The sequence below is a fragment of the Meriones unguiculatus genome, chromosome 19, assembly GCF_030254825.1.
Source record: "Meriones unguiculatus strain TT.TT164.6M chromosome 19, Bangor_MerUng_6.1, whole genome shotgun sequence".
In the NCBI taxonomy this organism is placed as follows: domain Eukaryota; kingdom Metazoa; phylum Chordata; class Mammalia; order Rodentia; family Muridae; genus Meriones; species Meriones unguiculatus.
This window is the reverse complement of record NC_083366.1, coordinates 25,632,965-25,644,980: the sequence shown is the minus strand read 5'-3', so window position 1 is coordinate 25,644,980 and position 12,016 is coordinate 25,632,965. Positions and strand designations below refer to the sequence as shown.

At 44.5% G+C, this 12,016-nt stretch overlaps 2 protein-coding genes across 6 annotated transcripts in view; one reads left to right on the top strand and one right to left on the bottom strand.

Moving 5' to 3' along the window:
* Pfkp (phosphofructokinase, platelet) overlaps positions 1 to 5,446 on the top strand; it is a 63,701-nt gene extending 58,255 nt beyond the window's left edge. For all 4 annotated transcript variants that reach the window (XM_060372543.1, XM_021657073.2, XM_060372542.1 and 1 more), the window contains 4 exons: positions 1 to 112; positions 1,997 to 2,096; positions 4,168 to 4,270; positions 4,997 to 5,446. In XM_060372543.1, the coding sequence (XP_060228526.1) occupies positions 1 to 112; positions 1,997 to 2,096; positions 4,168 to 4,270; positions 4,997 to 5,153 (472 nt within the window). In that variant the 3' untranslated portion in view covers positions 5,154 to 5,446. The remainder of the gene's footprint in view (positions 113 to 1,996; positions 2,097 to 4,167; positions 4,271 to 4,996) is intronic.
* Positions 5,447 to 6,999: 1,553 nt separating this feature from the next.
* Pitrm1 (pitrilysin metallopeptidase 1) overlaps positions 7,000 to 12,016 on the bottom strand; it is a 31,735-nt gene continuing 26,718 nt past the window's right edge. For both annotated transcript variants that reach the window (XM_021657069.2, XM_021657071.2), the window contains exons 24-27: positions 9,534 to 9,659; positions 8,410 to 8,555; positions 7,476 to 7,578; positions 7,000 to 7,357 (exon numbers count right to left, since the gene is read on the bottom strand). In XM_021657069.2, coding sequence (XP_021512744.1) covers positions 7,264 to 7,357; positions 7,476 to 7,578; positions 8,410 to 8,555; positions 9,534 to 9,659 — 469 coding nt within the window. In that variant the 3' untranslated portion in view covers positions 7,000 to 7,263. The remainder of the gene's footprint in view (positions 7,358 to 7,475; positions 7,579 to 8,409; positions 8,556 to 9,533; positions 9,660 to 12,016) is intronic.

The window sequence follows — 12,016 nt, the reverse complement described above, 5'->3', positions numbered from 1 at the left end:
AAATGAAAGCTGCAATGTCAATTTCACCACTGACTTCATTTACCAGCTCTACTCAGAGGAGGGCAAAGGAGTGTTTGACTGCAGGAAAAACGTGCTGGGCCACATGCAGCAGGTAGGTTGAGGCCTTCCCTGATCACTGAGTCTCCAGGAGCCCCCCCTTAGAATGGGGCCCTTCTGTGGGAAGTGAGCATAAGCAAATTCTGAAATTCTTTAAGAATTTAAGTCACACCAAATACCGTCTTCTTTAGGATTCTGTGTCACCTGTGACATCGGGGCTTATGGAAAGTACTTCGTTGCTTTTCTTATTGCCATGATCAAATAGCTGACAAAAAGCAACTTGATGGAGGGAGGACTTTTGTTGACCTATAGTTTAAGGAGATAGGGCCAATCATGGCAGGAAAGGCATAAGGGCAGGAGTGGGAGGCAAAGAGCAATCATGAGGTTGAGCTGGGTGCTGGGCCAAGAGACATCAAGTGAGCTTCCTCAGTGACATACTTCTTCCGGTTAATCTATCTCAAGCTCAATTGCGAGTTGAGGGTATGGGGGAAACATTCCACACTCAAGCCACAGTAGGATTTTTAGTGGGAAAACCATCAGCTTTCACAGAGGCAAGAAAGAAAACTGGTCATTGGAAATACTCTGATTACTTTATTGAATTACATATCAGCGTTTAATAAGATTTAAGGTGGAGTATCAGACCAGTAGTATTTATTTGACACTTTTACCAGATTAAGATCATTTGGAAAGTTAGAAATGCTTCACCACCTCTACAATATGGGAACTTTCATTGCCTTCATTGTTTTTTTTTCTTTTCTTTCTTTCTTCCTTCCTTTCTTTTTCTTTCTTTCTTTCTTTCTTTCTTTCTTTCTCTCTCTCTTTCTTTCTTTTTTCCTTCCTTCCTTCTTTCGTTCTCTCTTTCTTCTTTTCTTTCTTTCCTCCCTCCCATTTCTGACAAGTGAGCGTGCCCACATGGCAAGGCTGGAGGTCAGCTTAGTCCCATTGTTTATTTGTTGGCCTGTGTGCAGCTTTTAAATCTTCATCCATCTTGCTTCTCTCTCTAGTGTGTCTTTTGCTCATGTATGTATATGCACCTTTTAAATTTTTTGGTATGTCAAAGTGGAGGCCCAAGATTGACCTCAGGAACTACCCACAATTGCTCTCCCACATCATTCAGTGAGGAAGAGTCTCAGTCATGCTCAGAGCTCCCTAGAGCCCACTAGTAAAATAGCAGCATCAAGATGCCCTTTTTGGGGAACTTTCAAACTGGGAGCCACTAACTTGTTTCCCAAGGGTTCATGAATTCCTGAAGTTAATATGGGTAGGGATATGTAGACTTCCATTTTTTTGAGTCCGCAGACTTTCATCAGAGAAGTTGTGATTCATCCCTGATCCCTGAAGTGGGCTGGAAAGGTGGCTCAGTGGATAAATAGCGCTTCCTCTGTAAGAACAAGGACCAGCATTTGAATCATTATTTGGAATCATAATAAGCCAGGCATGGCTGCCCATTTCTGGAACCCCAAAACTGGGGTGTGAGATAAACATCCTAAAAACCAACTGCCCAGGCAGCCTAGCCTAAATAGGGGAGCTTCCGGTTATGAGAGACCCTGTCTCAAGACAATTGGTTTGGAAAGCCAATGATGTACACACCTGATGTGTTGCTCTGTCTTCTGCATGTGTATATATAGGTGAGCACATGTATCCACTCACATGCCTGTACCACAAAGACAGACACTGAGACACACAGACACACACAGTTGCTTACTCCTTTAATTGAGAACACTACAGGGTTGCGTAGCAGGCTGAGGTTAGGCTCTTGGACTTGTGGACCCATTTCCTTCCTCTCCTAGATATGCAAAACCAAACCATATTTGTAGATTAGCAGTTCTGAATACCACACGGGTCTTGTTAAGCCATGGTATTTTCCATCGGCTTCTTTTTCTAAAAAGCAGGAGAAATTGCTGTGTGACTTACATTTTATATAACTTGCCCACCACAGGGTGGAGCGCCTTCTCCATTCGACAGAAACTTTGGAACCAAAATTTCTGCAAGAGCTATGGAGTGGATCACGGATAAACTGAAGCAGTCCCAGGGCACAGGTAGGAAGCAGTGGGAAGTGGATGAGGTATGTGATGCCTCGGCTGGCTCACTGGGAACCCTGTATTATAAAAGATATGGTATTTTTCCTTTCTTAAATCTACCTGTGGGATGTCTGGCATACCGTATTAGCTCTCCTTGTCTTTGAGTACCGAATACCACTTAGGACTTCCCAAGATTATAACTAAACGTAACTAATAAAAAAAGCAAATGTTTTATTTCTGCAGTCAGCAATGAGTGAAAAATTGTTTGGTAGCATTCTTGTTAGCCAGAAGATTGCTTGGCCCATACTGCTCATCATTAGCAAGACTATAAAATGTAATTTTTATTTCTCTCTTGGGTGTCATGAAACATGTTTCAGGTCCCTTTACTCTATCTATCACTGCTTTGATTCACAGGCAACTTTACACAGGGCGGGGCATAATGACTTCCATATTATCTTCTCTCTTCTATAGGTAACCTTGGGATTTTATGATAACCATTTCCTTGATTTCTTTTAGAGTGTCACTAACAAGGGAATGCATCTTGAAAGGTGTAGCTTAGCTCAGTTTTCTAGGTTGTATGAAGGAAGAGCAGTGGTAGACTGCTGTACTTTTGTACTTTTGGTCTTGTTCACATATTGATGAACACACAAGATAGAAAAGCTCATGAAAACCAAGTAATCCTTCATGTGTATCCAAGCTGCTGACTCAATATGCTCTAGTGTCTGGGGTCTAGTTCCCCTCCCACCCCCCACCCCCACCTAACACCTATCCCAGACGGATACGCAGCAGAGGCTCTAAGTCTGTCTGCAGGCCTGTGGTCACTCACAGGCATACTGGTTTCCTTTATGTCCACCCGGCGCATGACTGTCACCCAGACTTGGGGCAGGCCATTTGTTACAGTGATGGAAAGCATCTGCCAGCTGTTTCCCCACAGGTAATTTTCCTTGTTAGACAGCAGGGTCAAGTTTGAATAATGAAGGGGCGCTGTAGTAGCCCCTGACAGTCTGTGTAAGATGGAAGTTTAGCTTTCACTATGTTTGGCAGACCCTTCCCATGAAACCACCTGTCAAGACTTGCAGTTTTCTCTGTGTAAAGGCTTGACTGCTAAATGGATTTCATTTACACTTAATGAAACTACACCCTTTATTTTTCCTTTAACATAGTTTAAAATTATTTACATTTCAAAACAGCTGCATCAAACTTTTTGTACTATTCCCTTTTGAGGCCTGCATTTCTAAATTTCTTTCCCTCTTTATATTGGCTATTTAGGCCAGACTTTGGCACTTTCTCACTACCTCATATCAGTTGCACTAGGTGTGTTTTTCATCAGGATATAACTATACAATGTCCCCCATGGGGGTTACAAAAGTGGCGTTCCACAACATGAATATAAATAGTTCCCACTGACTTCTAGTATTTTCAAAGTCCTGACTGACTTTTTTTTCTCTTGATAATTTTTCTACATCATTTCATGCTCTTGTATTCTTTCTTTCTGCGTATATTTTCTTTCCCTGTTTGTTCATGAACAATAATTATTAAAGTGAAATCTTTCTGCAATTTAAGTATATTTTATTACACTATTTAGTGAAATTCTTTTCTTATTACACTAATAGTGAAATTCTTGACCTGTACTATACAAGATTCTTGTTTCTAGGAACTTTTCCCATTGGTGTCTGCTATACTGTAGGTGTAGTATACTAATGTATGGATGGCAGGTAAAATGGGCTCCTCTTTGTGTGATAGAAGGAAGGCCCTGGAACAGGCTAGGCCTCTTTGTACCTCATCCTGGAGCACCCTTGAGGATGCCTAAGGAGACGCTGTGGTGGCAGTCTGGGAAGGACCCTGGTCACAGTTGGAGGTCCCCTCAAGAGATGGGACAACTGTTTCTCAGGTGTAATCCTCACCCCCATTGGGCTTTGCACAGACCTGACACTCCTTAGGCTTCCAAGGACTTGTCGGTCTTTCCTCAGTCCACAGATTTGGTCTCTGAAGGTTTCTGTCCATTCACTGTCCTGTCCTTTCTACAAAGTTTAATCTGTTCATTCAATATTCTGAGTACTTCTTAAGTTTGTTTTTTTAACTTTCATAGGAAAAAAGTTTGTTAATGATGATTCCATTTGTGTCCTGGGAATAAACAAAAGAGAACTCATGTTTCAACCAGTGGCAGAACTGAAGAAAGTAACTGATTTTGAGTAAGTCAATGACATGCTAACCTAAATCTCATCTCTAGAAGGCATGAGAAAAATAGGAGCTTTGAGGACAGATCACCAATGCTACCCTGGATACTCTAGAGAATTCACGTATTATAAGCACTGTTGTAAGCAACATACGGGCTTTTCTGAAGCTAGTTAAACACACACACACACAAACACAAAGAGAAAGAGAAAGAGAGCACACCATTGGGCAGGTAATAGTTTCATCTAACCTGTGTAAAAATCCTGTGGTGGGACAGGCCTGCAACCCTAGCACTATGAGGCTGATTCAGGGAACTCCTAAAACCAAGGTCAGACTGGATAAATGGTGAGAATTTGCTTCCAAACACAAAATATATAAAGGACTGAGGGCACAGCTTTGTGGTAGAGCACTTACCTAGCCCAGGTTCAATTTCCATTGACACACAAGCATGTACATACATACATGCATACACACACACACAGGGTATGGTGGTGTTTGCCTGTCATTTTAGCATTCTCTTGACAAGTTGAAGGATTACAAGTTTAAAAGCCACCATGAGCTATATAAGGCCTTGTCTTGACATGAAAGTTGCCTTATCATTCCTGAAATTTATCCAGGTGACTGCAGCACACAGTCCATCTTTCTGGGGAGGCTATTCAAATAGCTCCTAGTGGCCTATAGCAGTTGGAAGTTGTCTGCTAGCACAAATGTAATACTAGATGGCTGACTTGTCTTCCTGACAGGCACCGGATCCCCCAGGAGCAGTGGTGGTTGAAACTGCGGCCTCTCATGAAGATCTTGGCCAAGTACAAGACAAGCTATGACGTGTCCGATGCAGGCAAGCTGGAGCCTTTGCGGAGCCAACAGGGTCCCTTCCAAGGAGAACCAGCAAACATCTGATCCAGCATGCCATCACCTGACCTACACACTTATCTAGGGAAGCGTGTAAGGTTCCCCAGGGACCATTTTGTAACATAGTTATTTATCAGCACTTTATGCAAGTATCGTTGACCAATATTGTCAGCAGTGATAATCAGAGAGCACCACTTGCCATAAGCACTGACCCATCAGACCCCGAGGCATGAAACCCAGCCTCACACGCTTGATCCAGTGTCAGTTTTCTACTGTACGGGTTACTGTCTTTGCTCTACCATGTGTGTATGTTGTGGAATTAAACATTTGGTTACAACTCCCATGGTACTCGTTTATTGTATCGACCTCAGGATGATTTTTCCATGCCACCAAAGGTTTCCTCAGCAGTTTTGTGGAGAGAGGTTAGCAACGTCTCCTTCAGTACTCCGGAGGCAGGTATATAGAAAGAGGCTGTGCAAATACAAAGTCAGAAGAGAAGGGAAAGAAGGCACTATGATAGACACCAGCTCTGTGCCATTTAGTAAGCATGATGCTCCTTTGCCGCTGTCCTGAAGATCCCGAAGAAGGGGGTGGTGGATCAGAGTATTTGAATTTGGTCCTCACACTGAAAAAGCAAGGTGTAGTGACATACACTAGCAGGGTCAGGCAGATCCCTGGGGTGCTGGCCAGTCACCCTAGCCTGCTTAAGTGAACTAGCCAGTGCAAGAACCTGTCTCGTAAAACAAAACATGGTGGGTGATGCCTGATGAATGCTGGCAAATTAACTTTCTCTTTCACCCCAACCCACATGTACAGGCACACTGGTCTGGGTCCTGAGCATGGTGCTTATCTGGCCTTGACCTTGATAATCATACAGACAGAAAAGATTAACTCTAGGTTTGTGATTTTAATTATTTTGGGGTAGCCTGGAATTTGCTTTGTAGCCCAGACCAGCTTTGAGCTCACAAAGATCTTCCTGTTTTCTGCCTCCCAAGTGCTATGACTAAGATGCCCATCACTATTCTAAGATAGGTTTATGGTCTTTTAAAATGAGATCACATATAGAATATTAAAACGGTAAAGTATGAACCTGTAGTCATATTCTCAATTTCAGCCCTAGTTTTATACCAAGGGGGTTTAGGAAGGACAATCTGACAGCTTCTTTAAAAGCAGTCAGGGTGCTGGGTGGAACTTGGGTTTCCACCCTCGTGAAGGGGTCCCTTGAAATAGTGCCCCCAACATACACACCCCATACTGATGAGTCATTTGAGAGCAAAGCATCCTGTGCTTCTTGTGCCTACTGTAGGATTCTCATTTCTACTTACAGGCGTCCTCATATCTACACAGCTAATGAGAACATTTTTACAGAGTAAAGGGATGATTAAATGTCAGCTGTGTTTGAGGATAAAGTAAAAGGAACGCCCTCAGTAAAGACAGGGCAAAGGCTTGAGGTAGCTCTGGAGGCAGATGCTCCCTGGGCTGCCCTGTGCAACTTAAATCTGCACTCTCCTGGCCTGCAGTGTGATCACACATGCACCTCTACATTTGTTCTTGCACTCACTCTAAAAAAAACTATCCTCACTCTTTATGTGGATGAATGTTTTACCTGCACGCATGCCTGTGCACCAAATGCATGCTGTGCCCATAGAAGCCAAAAGAGGCGTCGGAACCCTCGAAACGAGTTACAGATGGCTGGGAGCTGCTATTCGGATGCTAGGCACACAACCCTGGTCTCCTGCAGGAGCAGTAAGTGCTCTCAGCTGCTGAGCCATTTCTCTAAATGAAGGCCTAAACATTTTCATTTTAAAGTAGTAAAATACTCTTCATAATAAAGACTAACGTTCAGGTAGGTCAGAGCTGACTTCTATTAAAAAAAAAAATGTTCTAGGCTTGGTAACATTTCAGAATTTTAATTTGTTCACCTTTGTCATTTAATGCATGGTTAGTTTAATAAATTTCTCCACAGTCACAGTATTTCCTTAAGAGCTTTTGTACAACTTGCCAATTAACACTTTTGTCAGATTTTTAATAAGACATAATTATGATTTTTGGAACAAGGAAACCAGTAATGCTTATGATCGTACACATTAAAGTTAGCTCAGAGGCTTGGTGTTTTAGAGCCTCTGATATCTTACATGCAGAAATAATGTGAGACTCATTATTTTATGATCCACGATGGGTCTTTGGCAATTTTTGAGTTCTCTGGTCCGAGTATAGCCAGGCCGTGTGTGCTCTTCCCGATGCCGAGGTATCTGCAAGGGAGATGGCACATTGGATTGTTTCCTATTTGAAGGGTCAGCAGGCAGCCTTCACCTTCCTGAGTTTCCCTTCCTCCAACTGAACACAGGAAGCCAGGGCCCATATACTCACTTATGGCTCACAGAGGTCAGTTTGTCGTGGCTGACAGCAAAGAGCTGTTCCCGGTATGCCTGCTTTATCTCATCGGAGAGGCCATATAAGAAGTGGTCCATTCCTAAAAGTTAAAGCACAGGTAGGGCTGGGGAGATGCTTGCACAGGGAGGGGCCTCTGTGCATAAAGCATAGTGAGGACACTCATGTCACTTTATGGTATACTCTTCAACCAAAAATACTTGATGGGCAAGAGGGGATCGAATTTGACCTCCACTTCTGCACAATCGAACAGAACTTAATATAGACTCCCTTTTTCAGAGTATACAGGAAGAGTCTGTATAGGTCACATAGTGGTAACAGTACCCCAAACAAAAGCCACACAAATAATGCCATGTCAGAATGCCTGCCTTCACCCTAACTGGCAGTCAGATCCCTTGGAGCTAGAGTTACAGTTGGGTGTTAGTGGCCAGATTCAGGTGCTGAGGGCCACACTCAGATCCACGGGAGTAATTGCCACCCTTAATTGCTGAGCCATCCAGCGCCACTCACCTGGCTTTTTGAGACGAGGTCCTCCTCACTGGCCTGGAGTTCACCAAGTAGGGTATGCTCACTGACCCTAAGCCCCTGTTCTGCCTGTTCTCAACTTCCTAGTGCTGGGATGAATAAGCATCTACCACCATGCCTGGCTTTTCACAGGGATTCAACTCAGGTTGGAAATTCCTGCTTAGTGACAGAACCTAACTAATGCAGCTATCTCCGCAGTCCACCACATGCCATTTGGAAGGTCAAAGTTCAGGCCCTCACGTAACGTAGGACAGATAGATGTGAGAAACGGAAACAACATAGTTGCTGCTGTACTTCGTTCATTTGAGTCCAGAGACATGTGACTCAAAAGACTGAGACTGTGCCTGGAGAAACCCTGAATCCAGTTTCCCAGATCTCTTTAAAATACCTTTATCCGATGGAGCAACGGGCGAATCCACAGCAGAGAACACAGAAAGCTTGGCTTCGTCAATGTCCTGCTGTGTGAACTTTCCAGATTTGGCCCAGTCTACAGCCTTCCCAAAAGACTGGAGTGTTTCTATGGAGTTTGGGTCCCTGGGAAACCAAAAAGAGGCAATAATGAAACATATCTATCTATCTATCTATCTATCAATCACAGGGGGAAACAGTCTATGGTAATCAGGTTGATTTAACAGTTCTCTATTTTTTTTTTCCTGATCATCTACACTCAACACAACCCAGTGACAGAGCAATGTAAATCTGATGGAAGAAGCCCTCATAACACACTCCCTCTTTATCTAATACCACAGTTCACCTGCTGACCTCATTGCTAGACTGACTCCAACTGGAGAGGAAGTCACATGGACAGAGGAGTGTCAGGAATACCAAGACGTTACAGAAGAGCCATGGAAAAGATATACATTAAACTAGCCCTTACTTCCCTACGACAGATACAGAATCATCTAGAAGTTCGCTGGAGGTGGGGAGGTTTCTGGAGTCTTCTCTTATGTCTAATACGAAGCTCCTCTTAATGCTTTAGGTTCGCCATCAAGGAACAAATTTGTCAGTGGGACCCTCCCTGTTTAAAGAGCAGTCCCATGGTACAGTCAGGACAGGGAGAATGACAGCAGTGGTGAGCCTCCTTGCTCTTAGCATGTTGGCGTACAAGACTTCAGGCAGTAGTGGCTCAGAAACTAAGCATTTGTAGAAAATGGCAACAGTCTCACCTATGAAAGCCCAACAGAACCATATCCTGATTAGGTGCCCACACAGAAGTTAAGTTCAGAAAGCACTCTGGTTGCACCCTATGAAAACAGGCTGGTTATGAAGCTAGAATTTTGTCTAATGTAGACAATACAACAACACAACCCTTACACTACTGTGCCTGATCCTTGCAACAAGAAAGATAGAGCCTGGTCTGGCTAGTTGCTCTAGATGGGAACCAAATAGGCGGCATACGTAACCTTTGTTTGTACTAACATTCACAGAGAATGACAGAGTTGTGAGTGAGCAGAGCCAGTGGCTGGAATGTGGGTGCTGTCATATGGGAAACACGGTAACCCAGACACTCACCTGTAAGAGTAGAGCGTGAAAATCCCGCTGTGGCTGAGCTTAGCACCTCCACCATAAGCACCTCCCTTTTCTCTAATTTCTGTATGCAAGAATTTAGCTGTCATTAAGCGGGCAAGGATCTTAAGGCTGAAATGAAGGGAGCAAAAACAACAACAACAAAAAAACAAACACAAAAAAAAAAAACAAATTAGAGAGAGCATGGCCCATAGGAAGGATAACATAAAATCCAATGCCAAGAAATGGGGTGAATAACAGAAAGAAAATACAGTACAGATTGGCGGTGAGGTCATGAATAGTTGGTCTTCTCCCAAGCACTCTGACTTCCCTGTCACCCAGGGCCTTCCTAAGCTTCTGAGGCAGCAGCTGAGCAGAGGCCAACCATTCCTCAGAGGAACCTGGAACTGCCCCTTGGTACTTGAGCCTCTTGCTTTCAGAGATGCATCCATCTGGATTGCTGCCACCACAGGGCTTCAGGACAGCCTGTCTTTCTCCCTGAGGGTCTGCCCCTCTGCTGGAACCCTGGGGTACACTATCTGCCACTCTGAAAAGTTTCCCCACAGCACTCAGATCCTGTGTGCCATCCCATCTGTGACAGCTGATAGTGACTGTCAACCAGACAGGGTGCGTCTGTGAAGGCGTGTCTACACTGAGTTTACTGACGTGAATGCGGGCAGCACTGTCCCCTGGGCAGCACTGTCCCCTGGGCAGCACTGTCCCCTGGGCAGCACTGTCCCCTGGGCAGCACTGTCCCCTGGGCAGCACTGTCCCCTGGGCAGCACTGTCCCCTGGGCAGCACTGTCCCCTGGGCAGCACTGTCCCCTGGGCTGGGGCCCTGGGCTGTATCATAGGAGAGTGTGAGCTGAGCCCGTGACCACTGCTCCCTGCCTCCTGGCTGTGGACACCGTATGAGTGCTTTCACCGCCCTGCCATGGCTTCCTCATCCTGATAGACTGTTGCTTCCCGCTGTGAACTAAAATCACCCCCCTTCGGTAGCTGTTTTTGTAAGGTGTTCTGTCATAGCATGGACAAAAGGGATTAATACAATATAGTGCTTTTTCTCCTTGGTAGCTTCAACACCCTTGCTGATATTCTTCAGAGTGATTGGTGGATGAGTGAGTGAGTAAGTGAATGAGTGTGTGTGTGTCTGTCTATCTCAAATGCAAGTTCATTCTACATTTATCAGACAGTTTTAACACTTAATTACAGCCCAGCGGTGGCGGCACACACCTTTAATCCCAGCACTAAGGGGGCAGAGGCAGGTGGGACGCTGTGAGTTTGAGGCCAGCCTGTCTACAGAGAGAGTTCCAGGACAACCAGGGACTACACGGAGAAACCATGTTTTGAAAAAAACAAAAATCAAACAACAACAACAAAACACCCCTTAATCACACAATTGTTAAATACAGATTTGTTCTCTTTGAAGGACATTTGCACTTAGGGGCATAAGTATCTATGCTGCTGCATAAAGGGCTGCTTAGGGATATAAACAGTTCACAAAAATAACTGCACACAATATTGAGCATTTCATCATAAAGGTGTTGTTTATAAACTACAGGGTAGGGTATGATTTGTTCTACATATGAGCTCTTGCTGGCTGGTACAGTCACAGCATGCAGATGACAACGTAACAGAGTCCACTGTGCAAAGCTGGTGCAGAAACTTTCTGCATTAAAAGCACCCCCCACCCTGCTATCACACACACATGCAGACCTGTGTGTGTATGTGTGTTTGTGTGTGTGTGTGTGTGTGCATAGGCCATAAATCAATGGTATCTTCTCTGTATAATAAATCGTACTAAACTGACTGTGTGTAGAGGGTAGGTTCCCTTGTCTCAGACTCGAGTGTTTGTGTCCTCTAAGACCTAGTGTCCTAGGGAAGTCTGGGCCCCTGGCCCTGTGACAAGGAGAAAAGAGAATAGCCCAAAGGATATTAAAAATGTCAAACATGGCGTCCTGAGAATAGCTGGAAGGCAAGCCATTCCCAGAAGCTGGAAGACTCACCCAGGAGGAACACACTGCCAAGACTTTGAATCTGGACCCTGGCTGGACACTGCACTGCATATCCAGTCACTTCTGCTGGCTACTGTGAGTGCAGGGTGTGGTGTTCTGTTGTCAACTGCTCGCTTTCTGTTCTTTTCTCTAAGTGCTGTATGCTGTTTAGTAAACTCATTCATTTGAAAGTGAAAGCTCAGCTATCATGGCCATTCTTCTGGCAGAATGTTCTTTATTTCTGGAGACAAGGTTTCCCACTGACTGGTTTGGCTACACTGATGGGTCAAATGAGCTCCAGAAGTCTGTCTGTTTCTGCTCCTGTGGCACAGGGCTTACAGATGTCACTGGCTTTTCTGTGGGTCCTGGGGATCTCAACTGGGGTCCTCCACTGCATGGTAAGCACTTCTGACAGGGCCATCTTCCTAGCCAGCCCCCTTTCTACCTTCTATCACCCTGGACAAACAGTTTTCCTGAAGTCCAGATGTGAGAGAG